This window comes from Chroicocephalus ridibundus, chromosome Z (assembly GCF_963924245.1).
Source record: "Chroicocephalus ridibundus chromosome Z, bChrRid1.1, whole genome shotgun sequence".
Classification (NCBI taxonomy): Eukaryota; Metazoa; Chordata; class Aves; order Charadriiformes; family Laridae; genus Chroicocephalus; species Chroicocephalus ridibundus.
Window position 1 is genome coordinate 33354065 of NC_086316.1, and position 25514 is coordinate 33379578.

General features: G+C 38.4%; 1 protein-coding gene across 2 annotated transcripts in view; it reads left to right on the forward strand.

Annotated features, from left to right (window-relative positions):
* GAK (cyclin G associated kinase) overlaps positions 1-25514 on the forward strand; it is a 77048-nt gene that overhangs the window by 17693 nt on the left and 33841 nt on the right. For both annotated transcript variants that reach the window (XM_063319694.1, XM_063319695.1), the window contains exons 6-13: positions 2254-2379; positions 3531-3620; positions 9352-9487; positions 10110-10222; positions 10777-10888; positions 13084-13207; positions 22283-22332; positions 22430-22578. In XM_063319694.1, the coding sequence (XP_063175764.1) occupies positions 2254-2379; positions 3531-3620; positions 9352-9487; positions 10110-10222; positions 10777-10888; positions 13084-13207; positions 22283-22332; positions 22430-22578 (900 nt within the window). The remainder of the gene's footprint in view (positions 1-2253; positions 2380-3530; positions 3621-9351; positions 9488-10109; positions 10223-10776; positions 10889-13083; positions 13208-22282; positions 22333-22429; positions 22579-25514) is intronic.

Consider the following 25514-nt stretch of genomic DNA (forward strand, 5'->3'; position numbering starts at 1 on the left):
GTCAACTGAGTACAAACAAAGGAAAACTTTTTCCTCCCTAAGTAAGCATGTACTCAATTTACTTTGGGGAAAGGAAAATGAAACCACTTCTTAAAAGTAAATGTGTGCTAAGTGTTTTCAGCACTGTTGTTGAAAGGTTTGATGTTAGGCACTAGTAATAGCCCTTTAATATAAAAATAGTTGGAGCACTCGTTTTTTTTTTTTCTCAGTACCGTTGAGCAGCCTTCTAGGTCACGTCAAAAAAATTTTAACCAAGCTGGGATAGAACTTTCTTGGTGTTGCTTTCTAGAATAAAGTCTTTTATTTTTCACTGAGACTTCTATACACTACCTCCTAGAAAATCTTGCAGGAAAGGTGCATCTCTTCTCTGAAAAAAGGGATAAAAATGTATTTACAAATAAATATACAATTCCTTACATACCCAGCTCCCTAGAAGTTGAGCTAATGCTGTAACTCAAGGTCTGTTTTTTGTCAAGTAATTTAAGTTCCTGGCAGAGATAAAATATGGACAGAGGAAGGAGTCTGATTTCATGTTAAAGGGGCTGCAAAGCAAAATTAAATGATAGTTGTTCTGCAATAGGCAGACCTCACTACAGTCGGGAGCCAAATAGGGATCATTTAACTGTGCTACCCTTTCCAGAAGGCTTCCAGTAGCATAAAGAACTGCTAGTAGGACAAAGTTTTGAGAGACCTGAGATGCTAGTGTAGCTTTTGGGGAGAGATGTAGTAGGGTAGAGTCCTAACAGGTTTTGCTCAATTATTTTGACTAAAAGTATAAGGATTTATGAAGTTCTACAGTGCATCCTAAAAACAAGTTCACCTTCGTAGTGGTGCCTGTTTCTGTCGTCCTGTGGTTTTCTTCCCTTGCTTGTCAGTGTGGTGCATTCTTTGTTCCTAAACCCCTTTGGACAACACACACAATGTGTATGTACAGCACTGTAAGAACCCAGCTAGTTACTGAGTTGTAAAAATTCTAAGCTAGTTAGAGGGCAATTTGTATAATATCAGAGAAGCACTGATATTTTAATTGTCTGAATTCGATCTCTTCAGGATTTGCCATGCAGCACACAGCTATCCTGCACAACACAGGTCAGAGCCTGTTAAAATCTGAATAATCACTGGAATGTTTTACATTATTAGCAACCTTTACCAAAGCACAAAAACCAGAACATATGTGCAAGAAACTTGATCTCTGGTCTTATGGTGACCATTTTTAGTGTATAAATTTAATTTGATGTTGAATGCCCCCCTTCTTATTGTACATGGAGACAAGAAAAAGATTGTCCAACAGAGAAGGGAATTCAGATTGCACATTGGGATCGATACTCTAACCACATCATTAACAGAGCTTACGTCTTCCTGCAGGGTAGTCAAAATTAATTTTATGGTGGAAGAAGTTGGAAGGGACATGTGTAAGGGAGGCTAGTAGGATGTTTTGAAAACAGATGTTTTACAGAAGGAAGTCCAAAGATGATGTGGTTTCAAAGGGAAAGACAAATGCAGTTATCTGAAGCGTGATGTTATAATGTTACTAATATGCCTTTTAATTTTTACACCTTTTCCTGACTTCATATGGAGATACAAATTTTGCTTTTCAGCCCTTTTGTGGTCGTGACCCCACAGTACTTCTACCTGATACCTATTTTTACCCTCCCCTTAAGTTTCTTCCACATTTCACTTAGCAATCCAGGAAAGTTGGATTTTATGGAGTAGAAAAAGGGAGGGATGATGATGATGAACTATTCAGGCAGCACATGGTCCTCAAATAGCTGATTTCTCTCTCTGCACAGGGTCATGGTTGCCTCTTTCTGGGTGTTCCCAGCTGCCTGCTTCTTTACTAGTAACCTTCCTGTTTTGTGTCTACAGGAGTGCTAACCTCTGCTCCACTGCAACTGAGCTAACAGTATTTGGTTGTATGCATGAAAACATTTAGGTTCCAAGATACTGCTTCTGCAAGTGGCCCTCTGAAAAACCGGCCACTTAGGCACTAATGAAATTATTTTTTTTCCCCCCTGGAATTTGAGTTTTTCCTGCTCATAGTATTTTTGGTGCTTCCTTTTAAGAAATTGGCTGTATTGTTACCATATACATCTACAGTACTGTCTGAAATATTTGTGCTCCTGTAAACAACATTCTGAGCTAAAGTTAGTATTTTTTTATGTGTATCTGTAAATGAGTTAATGTTTAAAAGCATGTGTGTTAGTGTCTGGAAAAAAATACATCTTTAATTTATTATTCTACCTCTTTTTGAAGGTGGAAAACTTGCTTATTAGTAACCAGGGGACGATTAAACTTTGTGACTTCGGTAGTGCTACAACTATAGCTTACTATCCTGACTACAACTGGTCCGCACAAAAGAGAGCAGTGGTTGAAGAGGAGGTGAGACTATTTTGATGTGATTAATCTTAATATCAAAAGCGGATTCATTTAACTGTTACCATTAATCTGATATTGATTCATGAGACTTTTAAGAAAACTGAAGACTGTTTCAGTTGTAGTGTTGTTCATAAAGCTTTGGGTTTGTATTTGTGTTGCCGGAGTTCAAACACAGTCTGCCCTTACAATCATAGTTTGTGTTCTGTAGCTGCATATATACACAAACACTGCTTCAACTTGAGCAGTGTCCATTCTGCAATCTGCTGTGAAAACAGAAGTGATTACTAGAGCTTCTTCTAATTGTGCTCTTAACATGAAGTCAAAAATTCGTTATGCCAACGTGATTCCCACCTTCTCATCTGTTTTTCTCAGTTGAATGAGATATGAAGAAGCAGCAAGTTTACTCAGCAGAATTTGAATAGGCAGTATTGCAGTGCCCGTGGGACTACAAGCACACAGTGTGTTTTTGCAAAGTGCGTTTGTTTTTCGCTTAGAGTGAGAGTAATGCTGGTAAATCTAATGAAATACATAAATTGGATTCATATTTTTAAGTATGGAGAAATACAGTGACACTTAAAATTCAAGTGTGCAACTTCTGATACTGCTCTCCCTGCTTTGAAATCCAGCATCCTTGGAGAGCAACCCGTTGGTTTCTGTGAAGAAAAATTATGTTGTACCACTGTCTTGTATAGTCTGCAGAAAGATGATGGAAAAGGTCTCTTCAGGGATCCTTGGGAACATAGCTTAACCCTTTGCAAGTGTCTGCACTGTCATTATGTGTGACAAGGAAGTGAGAAATACACACTGAAGCTTGAATTCACTTCCTGGTTCATTGTTGATTTTCTGTATTTGTGTCCATATCCCTTTTTGCCTGATGTAGAACAGCCATTTTACTTTACGTGCTTTGCAGTTTGGAAGGACTTTTGAATATCAGTGTTATTTATTTGAGTACTACCATCTTTACCTGGCCTTACATCAAAGCTGTCGTGACTATTGTAGGATTCAATTGATGGCTTCTGCCTTGCCAAGTATTTCTGAATTTAATTTTCAAAGTAAGAATGCTGTCCATTTTACATTGAGAGCTTTTTCCTTGGTTGAATGCTGTTAGAGTTTATTATTCAAGTTTCTGTTTCAAGCAATTCTATCTTCTGCAGATCACAAGGAATACAACACCAATGTACAGGACACCAGAAATGATAGACCTGTATTCAAATTTTCCAATTGGTGAAAAACAGGACATTTGGGTAAGAAATTCTTCTGTTGCTGTATCATAGCTGCTTATGTCATAGTGAAACTGATTTTGCAGTCTTCGTGTTAATTCGTTGATTAAATAAGTCCACCAAAATAAACATAAAATAGATTGTTGTATGTCAAAATAAACTTAAATAGTATGAATAGGGTATCTAAATATTTAAAGAATGAGATGAAGTATTTGAGGTTTTCACTGAGATGTAGTTTGACTTCCACTGTGAGAGGCAATGCCGAACTTCTTTGACATTCAGTAGCACTATTGCCTCGTTGGAGCTTGCCACTGTAGAGCCAGAATACTTAAGAGTCCTTAATTCAAATTTTTGCCATTCATGTAATGCTGGGACAGCTTATTGCTGAGTTGTTCAAAATGGCTATGTCTAGGTATTGCATCTAGGTAAATGCTGACAGGTAGAAAGGATGAGAATGACGCAGAGATCATTCATGCTTTGTATAGAAACGGTGATAAACTGTTAACATTCAATAAAAGATCTGTAGCCAGAATTAAATGTAAGTATTAAATCCTCAGTTGTACCTTTTTCAGTTGTGTAATACTGTTACAGTACTGAGACCAGTGACTTTGTGCTTAGGGACTTAGTTTATTGGATGTTTTTTACAGAGGCAGGTGTCAAGTAGTTATCTGTATTGGCAGTGTGCCAAAAGACAAATTGAGAAAATGTAATACCGGTGCTTTAAAAGTTTTTATCTGCAATCTCAGAACTTCATTCAACTTCTTAGATTAGCTAGAAGATACTGCAGAAACTCTTATTCAACTTCTACAGCTGTTGGCAATTTTCTTCTGGCATGTGAAGAAACACCTAGAAAAATACATTTTTCTGACCATTTGGTCAGCTCACATGCATTAAATACTTGGCAGTGTGTGAGCCAAGATTATATCCAGTTAAACGCAAAGCTAGAAATGCACTTAACAAAAGCCTCACTCAGAAGCGTAGTTGGAATTTACTTTTTGTTTAGAATAACTCTGTATCTGTAAGTACTAACATGGTGGTTGTCTCCTGCTGTGTCTTTGAAAGATCTGTTCCATTTACCATGCCTTCATTGGAACATGTTCTGTGTTTTTTTCCTTCACACTCTGGGTTCAGTGCAAATGTGCAAAGTATTTGGCGATAAAATATGGCATTGTCTCAGGAAGCATAACTGATCTTGTCATTTGTGGTTAGGATAAATGAAACAGTTTTCCAAAGAAAGCAGGTAGGGTGAGTAACACTTGTGGTTGCTGTCTGTGTGCTTGTCACTGTGTGAACTTAAAAGCATAGAGGAGATAGAAATGTCTTTCTTAGCAAAGCAGCATAGATGAAGCCTTAGTTGTCAACCACATAGACTCCACAATGGGAAAGTGATTAGATACTGATTGTTAAGATCAGAGGTTCTTAAGCTTGGCCAACTGTTTTCTGTACATTTCCTACCTAAATCTAGAGGTCTTCAGAAAATAAATACTAAACCCAAACACCTTCAGTTCCATTTTTTCTAAATCAATGTGATTTCCTGAACTGAAATCCAACTCAGTTCCACTGAAATTACAGGCTTTACCTTATCATTAAGATTTTTCTCCATTGATTATGTTTTGGCTTGAAAGGCCCTTCATACACTCCCACTCTTAGAAATTTATGAAAAAATCAGATTGGGCTTTGGAGTACATTAAGGAGCAAAATTTCAAAGTTGAGTTCTCCATACCAATATCTGGTAAAAAATTCTTGTAGTCAGTGCAAGACATCTTGCAGGCTTTAATTCTGTGTGAGCTGAAGGATCTCTTCAGATTTCATATAGTTTAATTCTATTCAGAAGGTACTTGTGTAATACCTGTGTGTCATCCTGTAGCTATACTGTGGAACTTTTAATCATTTTAAGTGTGCTGATTGTTTCCTGAAGCAGGTCAGTGGAAAAATAACACTACTGTGACTTGTTTCAAACAATCTCTGCCCCCAACCACTACCACAGTGCCCCAAAAACTTCATTGTCCCATTAAGGAAGTGTTAAATTAGCTGCTGGTAAAGGCACACCAGCAAGTCAAAAAGTTATTCCTGGTTATTTTTTGTAACTTTGAATCAGAATTGATGTTTAAAATATTCAAAAATCTATCACTGCTATAAACATTAAGTTATACATAAAGCAGAGGGAATGATAAACATTCTCTAGCAATTAAAGCAAAGATCAAATCTAAGTGCTCTCTTCATTTCCTATGTGTTCAGCTGATTGCCTTTGTGCTTTTCTCCCCCGTGTGGCTGGGGACGCTGTTGTCTTATGTGCATGGTGTCTCGGACTGCACAAGGAGTGGTTTCATTCCGCCAACTAAATTACATTCTACCTTCTTTGTAAACAGACATTTTACAGAGTAGGTGGAAGAGTAGGTGGTATTTCCTGTACTCCTCTGCTGGATTAATTAATGTGGACTATATGACACTTCAGTGTATACATTACAGAGAGCTTCTTATCAACAGACTGACAAAAATGTACTTGCTATGCAATTATACAGAATTAATATATGCAGTTTATTTCTGGCCCTGGATTGAGAGACTCAGTGTTTTGAGTAACTAAATTTCAAACCCTTGACGCTTTAACAACATGCAAATCTTTGAAAGTTCCTGGGAATAAATTAATAACCAGGGACAGTTGGAGACAGCGCACACAGAGGACTGGAGACAGTGAGCAGATTTCTTAGCAAACGTCTTCACTGGCTTGTTTTGTTTGTGGAGGCTATAAAAGCCCATATGCTTATTGACTAAGCTGGGGTTCAGAATTTTGAGGAAAAATTTTCCAGTATGTTGTCCAGGCATTTTCTTGGATGTATTGAATGCTTTCTTATCAAACTTTTATAGGCCAAGTGGAACATGGTTCTATTACAATAGTGCAACTCTGCCAATATATTTCATGTCAATTTACTTGAAAATATGTGTATCAATTTATGTTTACTTAAGTAACAAATGAAATTATCCTAACTAATCCATAACACCTGGACTATTCAGAGATTAGAATTCAAACCTGACTTCTGGCTTTGGTGGTTGCTCCCCCTGTCAGATTGCACATGTCTCAAGTTTGGGCACACCAAGGAATTCGAAAGTTCCCAGGATGAGGTAGTCCCAGTTTCGTGATTTTTGAGGCTTAAATTAACCTGTCTGAAAATGATCTTAAATTGTATTTGTTATAAGAATTGAATAGCCTTCTGATTGTAGGAAATAAAGGGACAATCATTTCAGGCTCATTTTCTTCAAATCTTTATCAAAACAAGCATTTTAGAAGTGATGTTGTGTCCCCCTACTGTCATTTAAACAAGTTGATTAACACTTTAATGCTTACCTAGCTGATGCATTGCATAACAGAATGTATGTGAGTTAGAAATACAAAAGACCATATTCTGTCCCACAAATAAAATGAGTCTTCTTGAAGCACAGGATGAAGTTAAGAAATAAAACTTCTGAGCCTTTTTGTAAGAAAAATTGTGGTCTTGAACATGTTTAACATCGCAAGACTACTGATTTTTTTATACTGTGAAATTCATGAAATGGATTTATTGTAATGATATTTAAAAAGACAGGTAGGAGAATCCCTGAAACTGAGAACTTCCATGAAAGGAGGAAAATCCCAGAAACCTATTTAGCAGCAGCATAGCTCTTTTGAGCTCTCTAATTGACACACTGAACAAATGAATGTTTCACTAAGTATTCTGTCCTCAGAGAAACATCAAGACTATTATTTCTAAAGGATTTGAAGCACTGGGACTGTATATAGAGTTGCATGAGTCAGCAGTTGATGATTGAAACCTGTGATTTGCAGGCAGTATTAGGAAGCTTAATCAATTTCACAGTCTAAAATTCTGCTTCAAATATCGTTGCCTGAATTAAAGACAGCACACATAAGAACAACCATCCAATGGGTTAATGAATTAAAAGATTTATAAGCTTTTGTCACTCTGTGATAAGTTTAACACAAAGAAGGTGCGTGCTACAGTGCTCCTTTTGTCCTTGGCTGTGGGGACCTTCTAGCTTCTTGTAGGACCATGACACTATCTATCACAGGGTACAAGATAAGGTGTAGAAATACAGGATAAGGTGTTTCATTATCCTTGGGTCAATATCTTTGCAACACTCCTTTGCTGAGTGGACGAGGAGGAACAGGACAGAAGTGTGCCATGATCTGCTCGTGTCCCTGTCTGGGGCTGCAGCAGTCAAAGACAGGAGAACCACAAATTGAAGAGGCCACTCTCCACTGGCATGGGCAGCTCCTGCCTCCCTGCCTGGGCCTCTCCCAGCCTCATACCAAGGTTGTCCATTCCATGCCTCCAGGTTGGCCAGGAGACACCCATCCTGGGTGAAAAATGCTGGGCACCACCAGTGGCCACTACATCACTAGCGCTAGTGCCAGGAGCTCAGTCCTAGGGAACCCAGTGAAAAAAGGCACAGAGCTCCTTTTGCCCCTGGCTTTAGGGAGATTCTATCTCCCTGTAAGACCACCATGGGTTAGGGGTTAGTGTAATCTGTCCTGTAGACTGTTGTCAGCTCTCCAGCTCAGTGGCAGAGGAGGAAGACGACAGGAGTGTGCTGTGGTCTGTGTGTTTCACTGTCCAGATGTCCAACTGTATTACAAAGCAGCTGCTCTCAATCACTGTGGGCAGCCCCTGCCTCCAGGCCCTCCCCTCCCTTCCACTGCTCACCTGACTGCTCATCTGCTGGCACAGCCCTTTTTATAGCCATCCTGGGCTGGCAGTGTCACCAGCTGCCACTGCTAGTGTTCTGCCTGCTGTGACACCCCATGACATCTGTGTACTGATTGCTGGGTAAAAAACTGTCTGGATGGCCAGGCCCAAAGAGTTGTGGTGAATAGAGTTAAATCCAGTCGGCGGCTGGTCACAGGTGGTGAAAGGCTCTACAGAGGGATCTGGACAGGCTGGATCAATGGGCTGAGACCAATTGTATGAGGTACAACAAGGCCAAGTGCCAGGTCCTGCACTTGGGTCAGAACAACCCCATGCAATGCTGAAGACTTGTGGAAGAGTGGCTGGAAAGCTGCCTGCTGGAAAAGGACCTGGGAATATTGGTTGGCAGATGATTAAATACGAGCCAGCAGTGTGCCCAAGTGGCTAAGAAGGCCAAGAGTGTCCTGTCTTGTATGAGAAATAGTGTGGCCAGCAGGACTAGGGAAGTGATTATCCCCCTGTACTCAGCACTGGTGAGGCTACACCTTGAATACTGTGTTCAGTTTTGGGTCCCTCGCTACAAGAAAGGCATTGAGGTGCTGCAGCATGTCCAAAGAAGAGCAACGAAGCTGGTGAAGCACAAATGTGATGAGTAGTGGCTGAGGGAACTGGGGTTGTTTAGTCTGAGGGAAAGGAGGCTGAGGGGAGACCTTATCACTTTCTACAATTACCTGAAAGGAGGTTGTAGCAATGTGGGTGTCAACGTCTTCTCCAAAGCAACAAGCGATAAGATGAGAGGAAATGGCATCAGGTTGCACTAGGGGATATTTACATTGGATATTAGGAAAAATTTCTTCACTGAAAGTATTATCAAGCATTGGAACAGGCTGTCCAGAGAAGAGGTGGAGTCACCATCCCTGGAGCTGTTTAGAAGATGCATAGACTTGGCACCTAGGGACATGGTTTAGCAGTGGACTTGGCAGTTAATGGCTGGGTTAACACATGATCTTAAGGTTTCTTCCAGCCTAAATGATTCCATGAATCTATTAAATATTTCTGCCTCTATCTCTGTGTAGGCACTGGGCTGTATCCTGTACTTGCTGTGCTTTAGGCAACATCCATTTGAAGATGGAGCAAAACTTCGCATAGTCAATGGGAAATACGTCATCCCACAAAATGACACCCGCTATTCAGTGTTTCATGATCTCATTCGTAAGTTTTCAATGTTAAATTTAATTTGGTGTCTTTATGGGTACACCTTATTATTGACAGTGTTGTATTACTGATAGTTTAATGTTATTGATATGTGATGGTGAATAAGGTTAACTGCAACAGTTTATTGTTTTATTAAAAATTGTAATCCATCATCAAGGAACTTAAAAATTTCAAATGAAACTTTTGGGTTTTTTTAGTGCTACTGCCTGTCTTGCTTAGGATCTGAATTGCTCCATAGGAACAACTACTGTTTTGATTTGGTTTCTCTGGATTTGCTTTAGAAATCCTATTTTCTTTAAATTTCAAATAGATTACTAGAAACTTTAATTCCAGTGCCAGAAATATGCCTCCAACTCCAACAGTATTATGTATAAAGTTACTTCTGAGGTTATTCATTAACTGATCCTAGAGTATATTTGCTGAATTATTCTTAACACTAAATGGTGTTTTTCTTGGATACCTGTTATGATAGTTGTGTTTGGATGTGGATTTAGCAGTTGCTCCAGTCTGTTCACATATTTGATTGCTTATTGGATTGGAGTGCACTGAAGGTATTACTAATCTCTGGGAGAAAAGCTCCAAAGGGTTTCTGCTATATTGTCTGAATCTCCTTTTTAAGGCTCCGCGTTGAAGGTGAACCCAGAGGAGAGATTGTCAATCACTGAACTTGTGAATCAACTGCAGGAGATAGCAGCAGCTAGGAATGTGAATCCTAAATCCCCCATCACAGAGGTAAGTTGCCTCATAAGGAGAGGAAGGAGACCTAATCAATAAGATTCCTCCCTTATCCAGTGGGTGTGAGTACAGTAACATGTCAGAGCAGGTCCCCTGTTCCTTAGTCTTTTGAAAGTTACACAGTAACTTGTTTTGAAATTCCGTTGAATTGATCTGTATCACTTGTAGGATCTTTGAAAATATGTCTTTTAAAGCACAGAGCTTGCATGACATTAAAGGAAGCTGGTTGTAGTTCTTACTGCATGTTGAAAAGCTTCTCATGATCTTGGGTCATTCTTTAGTATGCAAGTGCTGTTTGACATGCTGCATTTTACTTGCACAGAAAAATCTAATATATGAAGGCTCTGCCTACACTAACCTGAAACGCGCTTAGATGTTCTCTGATGCTTAATTTGTGCAGTTTGTGATGAATCAGTTAGTATATCTTAACTTCCTGGCTTTCTCCTGAAGGTTCAGTTTGCTTATTCTCACCAAGTAAAAGTAATTTACAAAGCATAACAAGTTGGCTAAATTGGCAAGAAAATACTCACAGTGAATATTAATCTCCTCAGCTCCTGGAACAAAATGGAGGCTATGGAAACAATCCTCAGCCTCGGACATCAGTGACCTCTGTTTCACAGAGCTCCAAGCCTGCAGGACAGCTGAACAATATGTACAATGCAGGTAAGCGCAGAAAGAGGCATCATCTTAGTGTAAAACCAATTGCATGTCTTTTATATGGGGGGGAAAAAAAAAAACCTTTGGGGGTTTTAGACATTTTGTACAAGTACTAGCTATTTTATGTTTCTATCGCTGTTTCTAACCTTGTTTTATTTTTTCCAGGGTTTGCTTGTATGTTGGTACATTCAAACAAATTTCTCAAGTTCATTGCTTGGCAAAATAAAATTCTTTTTTCTATGTAAAATAATTGAAACTAAAATGCATTATTGACCTGTAGAGGAGAGAGAGTTGAAATAAATGAACTAAAACTCGATGACAGTGGCAGATACAATAGGCAATAACGTTCTTAAGAGCTGTAGTGAAAATATTCTTCAGGTTATGACAAATGAATAAAAATGGCTTATTTTAAACCCAAAACTTTCCCATTCAATGAGGCAATGATATTTGAAAATGTCTTCTGTGAAGAGGATAATTTAAGAGGAGTTTAAACTTAAAAATCTTCTCAGAGGTGCTGTATTTTAACTGAAACCTTGTTACTCTGTGGCCGAAGGTACTGAAGTTAGTATATATCCTGAGTTTGGGGACAATATTGGATCTTTGGTGTAAGGAAGTAACAGTTGCCTTTGCTTTCCAAGAACAGCTACTTAACAACAGATGTGTTACAGCTTAAAAGATAGCAGCCATTCTTTGACTTTTGGTGTAACTTTATGCTCAAGTGGGCTTGTTGGTGTCTAATGGTTGAAGTAGCCCAATAAAGAAACACAGAAGCAATTGCAGGGATTTTGGCTATGGACCACAGTAATTCATTAATGCTAAGGAGTCACTGACCTGACATGTTTATTTTAGCCTGCAAAAGGCCTGTATGAGGAAGAAATACTTCCATAAATCTCTGCGGTCCACCTCTGCCTCCTTGCCTCTCCCCTCCAAAAAAGGCTTTTGACCCCTGTCATAGTTTGAAGTGCATCTGACAGAGTGATCGTAGTCTAAAGCTGTTTACTTTTGTCACTTCCAAAAGACTCATGTCTGACAGCCTCAAAGGGAAAAAGCACCACCTAAACTCAGTTTATTGGCTGTCCAGTCAGTACTTTCATAAGCAGCCATAGCTGGTACTGCCATGAGCCCAGCTTATCATGGGAGGATTGTGCAGGAAGGACTTAAGGATATGGTTGCACCTTGGAACATCACTGGTGATGAGGATGAGTTGTGGTTCCATCTGAGGAAAAACAGTAGTTGGACTAGCAGTACTAAATAGAGTCAAACATAAACGTCTCTAAAATGACACAATTTAAAGCTGACATACCCATTCTGTAAAAATAGATAGTCCAGAGTTCATTCAGCTGAAAATAGTTGTACTTAATATAGTAAAGAAAATGAGAAGTTTGATAGGCTTATTTGCATCTCATTTCTTATTAAAAGGCAATTTCTGCATCCGTCTTATCATATATCATATGTGAATATGGAACATTTCAATTAATGTAGAAGATACCAAGGGAATATTTCATACTATATTCAGTTTTCCTTCCAGCTTGATATTTCTTGTTTCGTATTACTTGTGATGAATTGCCAATGAGAAAAAGGATATTAATGTTCCAGGGAAACTTTTAAAATGGAGTAATATTTATTGCAGTAATGTTATCTGTGTATCAATTTCTGTGGAAGAACCCATCTTCCTAATAGGATTATAATCAAAAGGCTGTTTGGCCATTAGTTTTGTGCAAGAAAAAGCACTGTTTCTTGTATACAATCATATTAATAGGGATCTTGTGCTTAACAAGTAACTTAATTATGCCAGCTGCTTTTGAAGCCCTGCATTAAAATGTCTCTACTGGGGGTGCTTAAGTAGATTTGCTAATGATAAGCTGCACTTAAAGTGACTGATAGTAAAGAGAGTCAGTGTTTAGCTGCACTGGCAATATGGAATAAATGCTTTACTTCCAGAAATTTTTTACCTTGTTTTCTCTTAAATGCAAACGGTCAATTAAACAATGTGTTATGTAGTTTACTAGTACCTCATGACCACAAGTAGTACTATTTTTTTGAATAGGTCATAGTTAAGGAGAACTTTAGAACTGTGAGCCTTACAGCAAGGCATAGCTTGTATATGCATTCACTTCCAGCTTTGTAGGCAACTTGCTTTAGTATGGAGCCCATTGCAGGATATGACTTAAAGTACAATTATTTTTATTTAACTACTCTAGGCCTGACCGTTGCGGAATGTGACCAGACTTATGGAGGGTTCTTTGATATTCTGAGGGGTGGAACAGAGCGATTTTTCACTAATATTAAGGATACATCTTCTAAAGTTATCCAGTCTGTGGCCAAGTGAGTAAAAAAAAAAAAAAAAAAAAAAATTAAAACTGTGCTGGTAAGAGTTCTAAATGAAGGGTCAGGAGCTTACTCCAGAAATTATCAAATTCAGCATACTTTTCCAAGTATGAGCTCTAATAGATGGTATTAGAGAGATTGATATTAATAGAAAAGTTACTTTAGCAATCATATACTAGAAATGAGAATGCTGGGGGCAAAAGCCTGTCTATAAGTATTGCTTTCCCTGCTGTATTTTAGATACTGAAAGCTTGGGAGACATCAGCAGGTGGGGTCTGGAGTAGGGTGGAGAGGTATGGAATAAGACTGTCATGGTTCAGAATGAATGAAATGAATTAATAGGTAGAGCCTCCGTGAATAAGAGAGGAAGAAAAAAAGGTGGAGTGGTGAAAGATAGAAATAAAGAGAATGGAGGTGAGAAGAAAAAATGCAGGGAAATAGTGTATAAGCTCTGCTCTCCAGTTCAGTTTTCAGGTGGAGTTCTGTGCTCTCAAGACAAAGTGAGAGGGTCTGCACTGTTTGTCTAGTTTTCCCTGTGTTACTTGGAAGAATATTGCTGTTCTGGTGTATGTGTTCTCAGATACCTAGTGTGTGATTATTTTTGTCTAATCAGATTTTCAGTCCCATTCTAAACGTTTCCGGTACCTCTATATGATCCGTATTTATCAGTCTGTATGATTCATACATTCCTAACAAAACTTTATGCAGTGTAAAAGTTTTTTTCTTAGTTCTAGGAAGAGCAAGTAAGTCACCACTGAATACCATGCCTGAACTAGAACTTCCTAAGGAATACTGAACCTTGTCTCTCACTAGGGTTTGTGGCCCTTTAATTGGGATACTGCACTATGGCTTGTGAGGTCTATTGCTTGCAACTTTTTTTTCTGTCACTGCATGTAATTTGTGTGTGGTGCTGCTCTAAAATGTGTGTAATGATCTATAGGTTTTGCACCTCCATAGCCACTTCAAGTGATTTTTAGATGTTTGCACTTAAACATTTGTTTAAACTTCCTGTGCATGGCTTAGAAAAGCCAGGACTACTTTTTAAAGGTTGCAAAAGCTGTGCAGCGTTGGTTTGTCCTTAAGCTTTCTACAGAAGCAATTGGGACAGTAGCATCAAACTTTTCACCCTGGGGAAAACACACTGACTCAAGAGAAGACAGGGAGGTGTATAAGGGGAATGAACTGTTGCATGATGAAAAGCAGTGACTTGCTAGCAGCTTAGCAGAACTGTAGGAATTCTATGTATGAAGTAACATGATGAGCTACAGCTTTTAAGCAACTGCTCTCCATTTTATCTTTTTGACATGTGTTGTCTTGCAGGCCTCTTTGTACCTGCTCCCTTCTGTGGAACTGATCTTTCTCTCCCCTCCTCTTCAGTCCTACTTCTGTTCCTTTTGTGGTATCTTTTTAAATGAAGTGTACTGTGTGATAAAACATAGAAATATTCTGCAGATTCCTTGCCTTTGACAGCTCTGCTATTTATAAACTCAAAGGTACTTAATTCCTTGTCTTAAATTCTGCCAATTTTGCTTGTATTTAAGTCTTGCAGTGGAAAAATTTCTTCCTTTGTGACAGATAACACTTAAATTTTTCTCTGCCTCTGATGAAGTTATAAGCCCTACTTTCCCTTGCCTATGTTCCTGTATTAGATATTACTCTGATACTATATTTTGATTTATATACTACATGCTTCTCAAGTACTCCTGCACTTCACTTTTTTGTGCTCTTGTCTCCATGTGATGTTCTGGATTTTTGTGCCTCAGTCAGTTATGTGTGAAGAAGTTTCTTCTTCCTTCTTGCAAGCGGTTTCTTCCTTACCACTGGAAGTTTAATTACCTGTTTGAATTTCATCTTGTGCTGTTTTCCCCTTTCTAATGGTGGATTAGGACTGTCTAAAATTTACTTTTTAATATGGAATGGCTTATGCTGTGCCTGCACCTTATTTTTATTTCCCTTACCTAACAGGTGTGTGTGGCTTTTTGCTTTGTGTGATTTGCTTTAGTTCCATAGTAAGTGTAGTGTGCAAGGAATAAACCAGTAACTGCACACACAACTGCATCTGCAGAACTCAGCTGGCAGCTTCTGAAATATAGGACAGCGAGCACTTAGTGTCTGAAAAGACTGTTCAGTTCGCATGCTCTTCTCTACAGTTATTTGTTGATTATGGTGACTGCCCAAAATAAGTCTTGCATCTATCTTATTCTTGGAGTTGTTATGCTACTTCTGAATTTCTGTTTAGTGTTCTATGGCTGAACTGTACTCTTGGCACTTTAGTTAGAATCCATTTTTTGACAAAAACGGGAAAGTATTACTAAGACGGAACTTGAGGCTCTTGAGTCCTGCATAGAGCCCCATGGCAGGATCATTTATGCCTTAAATTTGTGTGGAACATAAGGTACTGTTGTGGAATCCTCTAACTGCTTCAAACCTTATCTGGCATGAGTACTTTGTGGTAGTGTTTGAGTCTCTATCAGGAATGCAAGTTCATATCTTGTGGAACTTACTAAATATTAGTCAGAAAAGCTCATTACTTTTACATCTTAGTTGTATTAATTACAGAAAGTCACATGTGGATATTTACAAGAATTGAGTAGCTTGTGAATGTAATTGTTTCACCTGGTTTTGGTGTGTAGGTGTTAATGGGTGGGAGTATTGTAATATCCAAATTAGATCAACAAGCCACAGGCCTTCTCCAGCTGAAGTAGGGATCCAGTGCTTCTATGGGCTGTGATTAATTGACAAAGGATCGTCAGAGAGTGTATGTTAAGTCCTGAGGTTCATCATGAGGAGATCAGTCCCTCAGAGATGTTTTGGACTAGTCTGATGGAATAAGGGTTTATATTTAGGTGACTTGTGCACATCCCCTCTGTTGACAGAGCATGTGAGACTGTCAGACTTTTGTTTATGCTCTGCTCTAACATAGACAAATCTTGGTTTTGTGGGAGACCCTCTGTCTTCTTACAGCTGCCTTTTTGTTTGCTTGTGTTATCTAAGTGAATTTGATCATTGGGTTGGGGAGTGAAAGGACAGTAGATAATTATGCTAGTGAGAATCAGTTACTTCAGTACTTATTTTCTAGATAGTATTTAACCAATACTGAAAGAGAAACACTTTCCACCTATAGTTTCCCAGTATTCTTTGGTGGCCCTTGGTTCTGTAATATACATTCCTTGATAAGTCTGTCATGTGTATACAGTTCACTGAAATGGTAAAACATGAGTTAATGTGAGCAATACTTAGGGTTACGCAGGACCTAAGGTAGTCTCAGGTTCTTTAGCATTTAACATGCTTAGTATTTAACATTCTGTATTCTGCTGAGAGTCCCAGCACTGGGCTTATGTATTCTTAAAATATTTATGCTTTAACCAAGCTGAAGTGTTAATTCTTGGTTTGCATCCACCATAGGACATATCTCTTTTTGTCATGATCATTCTCTGCCTTTACAAACTTGTGTTGTGACTACAGCTGATAACCATGAGGGATGTGAGAATACCTCTTCTACCGTTGCATACTTGACTGCCTTTGCAAAACTCTTCAACATGAGAAGCAGACATTCTGGACAAACTAAAATGTCTCTTCCTTGTCATGCATTTTCCTCACCCGTATCCTGGTTTGAGGTAAAACAGAACCAATTTCCTTTTCAGTAACTTTATTTTTCAGTTAAGCCTCTTCCAGTTCTGAAATTAATGGCGTATTCTTCAGACATTGTCTGCTTCCAGAGCGATAAGGCCTGTTGTTAATAGTGAATACCAAGGAATGGTATGCAGAGAGGCTCTTGCTTATACTTACTGCTATAGCAACCAAGGTCAGCTAACTTTGTTATGTGTCCCATTGGAGGGTCAGAGTTGGAAAAGTGTAGAGGGGTTTCATCTGTGGGGAGGAGCGGACAGGACAGGTGACCCAAAGCTGACCAATAGGATATTCCATCCCATCTGCCCCTTGCTCAGTGTAAGAGCTGAGGCATCAAAGGGGTCAGGCTCTTTCACCAATGGCTGGCGTCCAAGGAGGACTCTGTTTGTCTGCCTTTGGTCCTGATCCGTGTGTTCCTGAATGCAGTTCTGGAATCCATTCCCATCCATCACCGAGTCCAGTCTGGGTTGTTCCCAGTGTGTGCTGGTGATGTGATCGTTGTCGTGGGAGCTCAATACTGGTTTTATATATATTGTATATATTTTTCGTCATTTTCTTGATAATATTATTATATTTTCTTTTTATTGTTTTATTAATATTTCATTAGTTTAGTTTCTTTTTCAACCTGTAAGTTCTTTCTTCCTCTCATTCTGTCTTTTCTCCTCAAACCACGACAGATTTATTGGTGCCCAACATGAGCCACGACCAGGGCTCTGACAGATTACCTGTATATTTTGAATTCTGGCTTGCTTAGTTGAGATGGTATCGAATTTTTCCTTTGAGAGTTGTGAGGGGTTGGAAATTAAAACAGGTAACTCACATCATGTTTTTCTTAAGCAAAATGTTATATCATGCCTTTATAGGACTTTGTTTAAAGTTATCTGATGCAATGGTGTTTAACTTAAGCACTCCTCATGTTGGAGTCTGTCATCTCATTAAGTAGGCTCTCTCCTTCCTACTTACCATTGCTTATCTGTGAACTGTGAAGTTATTTCCTTTATCTGCAGACAGACTTCTTTCTACAGTGGAAGAATTAGTGTTTTGTAGTTGCTGCAAAAAAAGTTAATTTTTTCTTCTCTCCCATAGTAGCCTTTATCTTAGTTCAAATTTGGTTTCTTGTTTATTCTAGTAAGTCTAATAAAGTCTGAAAACTAAAACATGTGTCACAGGCTACTAAGAACAGGAGGGTAAATGAGGGCCATCCTGATTGCTGCCCCAGCCACCTCACTTGCAGGTGTTGCAGTCTCCACTGCAGATTCAGGTCAGGCAGGAACAGTTTATAGCTAGATGAAAGAGAACACGGAGCAACAGCAGAGGTTCAGCCCTCTATTGATACAGACTGACCTAGAAGAAAGTACTATTGTGTATGATCACTTAGAGCAGCCTTGCAGTGCATTGTGAAGGGGCCTGATACAGCAGAGCAGCATCTGCAGAGAAGCGAACTTTGTTCCAGCAGATGTGCCTGTGTGTGCCTGATAACTCACTCTGCAGCTGTGCGGACCCAACACACCTCTGTTCAATTCGTTGTCTCTTGCTTGTGATGGTGCTGTGCCCTTGTTCAGTTTTTATGCTTATTGAGGTCTGCATCCATACAGGTTGCAGGTGCCCTGTGAAAAGCCATATATAAATGTTTTAAGTATCCAGTGTTCACTGGTATGGAAAACAGCATGCAAAACTTAGGAGCAATCTTGTTTTGCTTTGTCAGAATAGTCTCTTTCAATGAAGACATTATGATCTAGTAATCTAGGGAACAATTAGTTGCCTTTTATTGCTAGCTTTCTTTGCTTCTAAGGTAATTTTGTTTCTGGTTTGAAGCTGCATTAATGTTTAATTTCATGGATCTTTTTGTTGCACTAGGAAGTTGAATGATTAATTCAGTTTTATGAAGCAAAACCAAGTGGCAACAGGTTGATGTGAATTTCAGTGCTGTATTTCTTCCTGGCTCTTCAAAAATAAATTGCAAAAATGGCGCTGTTCAGCTAATGAATAGATGTTTTTCTACTCTTGTGAGTGTAGAGTTGTCAGGAGGAAGATCACTCAGTGTCAGAGTGTTATTTAACTGAAGATAATGTTTTGTATGCTCACATTGTGGCTGTGCTGGTTAGTCTGTCATTCTTTATTCTTTCCCATCTTCAGCTGTTAGTAATACTAGGTAAATATGCACTGTTGTAGAATTTTGTGCTGTTACGGAATCATGGAATTTTCAGAGTTGGAAGGGACCTCTAGACATCATCTAGTCCAACTCCCCTGCTAGAGCAGGATTGCCTAGAGCACATCCCTCAGGGCTGCATCCAGATGGGTCTTGAATGTCTCCAGAGAAGGGGACTCCACAACCTCCCTGCGCAGCCTGTTCCAGTGCTCTGTCACCCTCACTGTAAAGAAGTTTTTTCTCATATTTGATCAGAACTTCCTATGTTCCAGCTTGTGCCCGTTACCCCTTGTCCTGTCACTGGGAACCGTTGAAAAGAGTCTGACTCCATCCTCCTTAAACCCACCCTTTAGATACTTGTAAACATTAATAAGGGTCTCCCCTCAGCCTTCTCTTCTCCAGGCTAAAGAGTCACAGCTCTCTCAGCCTTTCCTCATAAGGCAGATGCTCCAATCCCTCATATGCTAACTTGTTTATTTTGTGAATTTAATTGTTAATTTTAATGTAATTGTATTTAACTTAATTTGCTGGAATCATCTTTTTGTTAATGTTATGGTTTTTAAGTGCAGCTGTTCTCTGGCAAGATTGGTGACAACCATTTACACAGTGAAAAGTTTTTAACATCTGATTAAAACTTCTGATTTTCTTTGGGTATTTATTTTGAAAAATGAGAATTCATATCTTATTCGCTATATTTCCCACTAGACTTCTCACTAAAAGGCCTTGAAGTAGCCTGGTATCATCAGAAAAGTGACTAAATATTGGTGTCGTAACATGCTTTTCTGTTTAGCTTAATTAAGCTCTTAAAAATTACACTGAATTTTCCATGTGGGTCACAAGCGAGCAATTCTCCATGCAGTCTCTTGATTATTTTGCATATTCTTCTACTCTTATCACCTGCCAGCAACATTGCTATGTAAATGAAATTTCTGCTGTTAATAAGAAAGGAGGGACCTTATTCCTCATTTTTAGTTACAGGGTTTTATCTTGAAATGTGTAGCAATGCTTAGCAGTGTGAAGAATAGACATTTTTTTCACCTTCTTGCCATTTAAAACAATCTCAGTTACCAGTCTGACATGAAACACTCCGCTAAAAACAGAGTATCTTATGTTCAAGTCTTACTACTGAAATAGCTCTGAAATCTTCAGAATAAAGTTCAAGGAGTAATAATTAAAGGACAAGGTCACATGTTTTAGGAGACCTGTGTTGCTTTTGCAGTTAAGCAGCTGAATTTTAATTAAGACAGCACAAACATTCTGCAGCTTTTTCAGTTGTAACACGCATAGACCTTTTACTGCAAAACAGCAAGCCTGATGTAGCTGTGGTCTGTTGTTGACGTACCAAGCTGCACTTTTTCAGCAATGTGTGTGTGCTGAGATCCATGCTGCTAATAATGTTGCATTTTAATTTAGACAAATGTAAAAAGCAAAGCTGAATTGAGTGATGTTGCTAGTAAGAAGTTAATATCTGAAAGTGTTCCCAAGAGAAGAGAATGGGTGTGAGGACAGTTTGGTTTTTGCTCTTAAGAGTTCTGTGCATATTTCAAGTTGCTGCTTAACCTCAGTGTTACAGCATTGGAGAGATAATGGTTCTTTGTTCTCAGGCTATTCTGTTAGGTGTTTTTTATCTTGATATTAATAAAGTTGGTATCATTAGTATGATCTGCATGTTTTCTTGCTTGAAGCTGGTGGGTGTAAGCAACAAATAACATGAGACACTTCTCAATCAGATAAAGGACTATGCTTTTCACTAATTTTAGTAAATCATGATTAGCTCTGAATGTAAATTTCTGCTGCAACAGTTTTACCACTTGATCTATGTGATAAAGTTGTGTCCTTCCAAAGGTGCAGATAGTTTTGGAATAGTGTTTATTTGGCCACTTTGTCTACCTTCTTATACAAGATTTTTCAAGGCTGAGTTTTTTAGTGCTTTGTCTAGTGAGACTCTCAAATTCAGTGTGGTTATTTCAGTTTCTCTTGAGACCTTGGATCATTATAATTGTCAGGACACTGACAAATACTGTTTAATGTCCTTGCTTTCAGAACTGTTGTTCTTGCCTTATCCTCCTCCTAGTCATTGTAAATTCAATAATATTTCAATCAATACCTTCAGACTTCTTCATGTTTAGCAGTAAGCAGTAAGGAATCAAATCATAATGTTTTGTCTTGATGTTTCAAAACTTGAGTGCGGTATCCTAGATCTGGTCTTTCAAGCAGTGTCTTGGAACTTTATAGCGGTATAAAAGTTTTGCTTTGATAGTACCTCTGCATTCCTTAAATAGGTATCATCATCTTGTGATGACATTTTGGTATTCTGTAGATGATATGCTACTGACTTAATTAAGTTTGGTATGTCTAAGCCAAATTCTGTAGGTGAGGTTCTTATTTTGCCAATCAGGAGTGCAGACCTATGTGATTATACTCAAGGGGGTTGGCCTGCACTAGGGCTTTTCAGTCTTTTTCTCGAGCTTTTTTGTCCTGCTACATAACAAGTACACTAGGAACAAAAAAATAATGCTTTTAAAATAGTAAATTATTGGCATAACGTGGGTGATTAGGTAGAAATGAAGGGAATGTACCTCAATACAAAAAACAAAAAACCAAAAACAAACCAAAAACAAACAACCAAACAAAAAAACCCAAAAAACCCCCCAAAAAACCAAACCACTGGGAGATTATTTTTCCAAAAGGCTGCTCTTAGAAACTCTGCACAACTATACGAGAAAGAGATGAGTAGTGATTAATGCTTTGCTTACTATGGGAGTTTTGGCAGTGAATTTTTGGAGGAATGATTTAAATGAGGAAAGAGATTCAGGTACCCTCTATTCATAAGGAACCTGGAAATTGGGCAGCATGGCCATCTGGGCCAGGTCGTAACATGACAGAGTTACATCATGTAAAATGTAAAGTTTCAACAAATGGTCTTTTGTTTTTTAAGCATTATGATGTCCTCCATTAAAGATGTTAAGGCGTCCTTATTAGGCTTTCAAACTGTTACCTACAATGTTTATCAGTAAAAGCAGGGGCTAGAGGAATGAGTTAAACATTGAAGGCATCTGTACAAAATCCCCAGAGATACTTCTGTTGCAACTGATGTAAATGAGTAACTATTCAAAAAATGTTTATCCTGAAAATTCTATTCTGAAAACCTTGAAGTGTGAGGTAACAAGCCTCAGATAGAAGAAATGAAACGTTATTCATGGTGGTGGGTGTAGCCTGAGAGACCTGGGTTTTAGACTTACAGCTTGAGTGGTTTTATTTCCCAGTATTAACTCCAATGTGTTCTGTTTCAGTTATGCAAAAGGAGATTTGGATATATCGTACATCACTTCCAGAATTGCTGGTATGATAATTCTGTCTGTCTTAAGAATAATTTCTGATTGTTCTTAATATATGAAAAAAGTGAATACTTCACCTTGTGTTTGTTGTTCTGTCTTCAGTGATGTCCTTTCCAGCTGAAGGTGTAGAATCTGCCATAAAAAATAACATAGAAGATGTGCGGTTATGTCTGGACTCTAAACATCCTGGCCACTATGCTGTGTACAATCTCTCTCCAAGAACATACAGGCCTTCAAGATTCCATAATAGGGTATGTATAGTTTTTGTGTATTTCTGTAAAAGGTCTTTCAACACAATGTCTTGATTATACCTTCAGCTTTTTATTGTGAAATATGTTGAAGGAGGCTGCATAATCAAAAAGATGACAAAAGAGTAAGTATACACACAAGATCAAAGCGTAACCTATATTCTGCTTGTCTTTGCTTTCAATCCAAACTTAACTGATTGAAGACTAATCTTTAATCTTACTGATTAAAGGCTGTGTTTGCTAGGGTAGTGATATCTTTGAAAACATGTATGGGTACCTTACATGTTTCAGATTCAAATGGAGAATACTTAACATAATTAAAACTTACTTAAATGTCAATCTCTCCTACATTCAGAGGTTTTCCTTTATCAAAGGTAGTACTCCTTTGGTGACTGATTTGCACAACCTATTTACTGGACCTTCTCCTTGTCCCACTGCGTACTGCTTGACTCCATATTGGCTCAGCCCTAGCTGACTGCTTGTTGCTACTGCCTGAAGTATTGGTATAGCTTAGCTGAGCTCCAGTAGCATTTCTGCCTGTTTCTCTGGTACTAAAATGAAGATGTTTGCCCAGTTCAGTAACAAGGTAGTGAGTATAGCTTGTTAGGTGCTGAGATACTGGATTTTGGCTCCTACATTCACCTCAGCTGTCCTGTAATTAGGTCAACAGTGGAGACTGTTAGTATGTTGTGAGTTGTCTAGCACTGGCCACATGAGACCTCACCTCAGTCTGTAGTGATCATGTCCCTTCCCCACAAAACCAACTGCCCACAGGAGAGTGTAGAAGCATTATTTTTTACAGGAAACCCCTTTTGGGCCTTATCCTCCTGAGCCATTCTTAGTATTACTTCAGTTATCCACGTTCATTTAAACTGTCAGGCTGAGGTATGTTTAATGTATTCTGTCTAGTGCTTGTCGTTTCCTTCCTTTTAAAATTCTAGACAAGACAAAGTATTGTCACACCTGAAAAAATGATTACTGCCCGGTGGAGGTAATCAGCTTCTTTATCTGCATATGATTCAGTACGAGGTTCAGGCAGAGGCTGTTCAAGGTGGAACGCAAAGCTTAATCATGCAGGAAACCTCGTACAAAGCAAAATCTTTAGCAATGCTTTTTAGCACAAGATTGCTGGAAAGCCCACTGAGGCTGACAGAGTGAACTGATTTATTCCTCAGCTTACAAAGCTGTCTGTTTCTGTTTAGGGAATGATAAAATCTGTGACTGGCCCATTATTTACCCTGAGGATGTTTTTTTGGTTATGCAAGCCTTTTGGCTATGCAAGATACCAGGGTATATGCCTATAACCTGATATTCCTGATGTATTGATATTGTGAACGGTAATAAGAGCACAGCTAACTCTACCAGTGATCTGTAACTCTTCTCATCTACATTTATCTTTTTGACATTCATTTTCTCTTACAATCTTTGTTTTGCTGGGAAGTAATAGTAGACCATAACTTGTCAAAACATTGTAGGTTCCTGCCCATTTTATTGGCTGGGAGTATTTAGGAAGTGTCTACAAAGCATTGTTGTCTTTTTTAAAAGCAAAGACAGACAGCTATTTTATTTGGAAAACAAACTCTTTAAATATATTGGGGAAAATTTTCCTGTCCATCTTTGAAATCCAGCTGCACAGTGAACAATACTAACTGACTTAACTTCATTATTCAGTGCTGGATGAGAGCAGCCACGTAGGATTTTAAGGAAGCTTAGTTTTCCATTAGTGCCGCAAAAGATGATTATGACAAGCCTTAAATTTGATCAGAGGAGAACAGCTTCAGAAATTCTTAATTCTGACGCTTTGCTTAGTAGGTATTTATGAAATCGTATATTCTTGCTTTCTTGCTGTATGCTATCTGTATGGAACTTTTACAAATATCTTTAATCTTGCTTGAAGTTACTGGTAGTTTTGAAGTCTTCTCTGCTAATTTTGAATCCTACTTGGAATAGGTTTCTCAGAGGTTGTGTACTCTCCTTCGTTCTGCTAACAATAACATTTTGAGCTTAAAACGTAGCCAAAGGAAAAGGAGGTAATGTTGTATGGTGTACCTCTTGTAACAAAACTAGTGTTTGAGTAGAAAGTAAACAGTAAATAAAAAAAGTTCATGCTTTTTTGAGTACACCTAGTTTTCTGGACTGTTTTCTGATTTGTAGCTGTAGTGCTGCAATAGGATTCCTTCACTGCTATTGTAACATTTGAGATATAGTGAGGCGCACATTGAATCCTGACATGAACAGGAATACAAAGGACTGCTTGCCTTAGCTTTTAGTTGTTCAGTGGTGACTTTGTGTAAGCTTACACAAACAAAAGAACATTCAATTTAAATCTCTTGCAAAGTGACACTTTCTGAAACTGCCCTTTTTTTTTTTATTAAATACTAGAATACAGTGAAAAGCCACAGGAGACTGTGTGAGACTGTTTCTTTCAGACTTTTTTCCTGAGCTTGGCACAAAAATAATCTCATTAAGAATTTTTTGTGATAGTCAGTTCAGGCAATTAATCTCAGAGTAACCAATGAACTGTTTTATCTGGGTAAGAAAACATGTTGCTGATACCAAAATTTGGTCTTCCACATTCAGCAACTGGGCTCCTGGCTAAAATGAAATAGAAGAAGCTTGCTTTGTAAGTTGTTTCCTTGGTCCTGGCAGAACATCTGCTCTTTAGGTGTTACGAGTGCTCAAGGATCAGTTTTCACATACTGCATTCTTACTGGACAGCTGATTTTAAGAGTATAAACTCTCAGGAGTGAAGCTGATTATTTGGTAGTGTTTTGTAGCACTAATTGCAGAAGGAATATTGCTTAAATGTTGAGGCTTATTGAATAAAGAACAAATGTAAAAGGAAACCAAGTTTTTTCTGGGTTTGTTTTGTTTTGCTTGAGAACATGTGCACAAATCAAGTTGGAAGCTGTTTTACTTTATTTCTTGTTCTAAGAAAA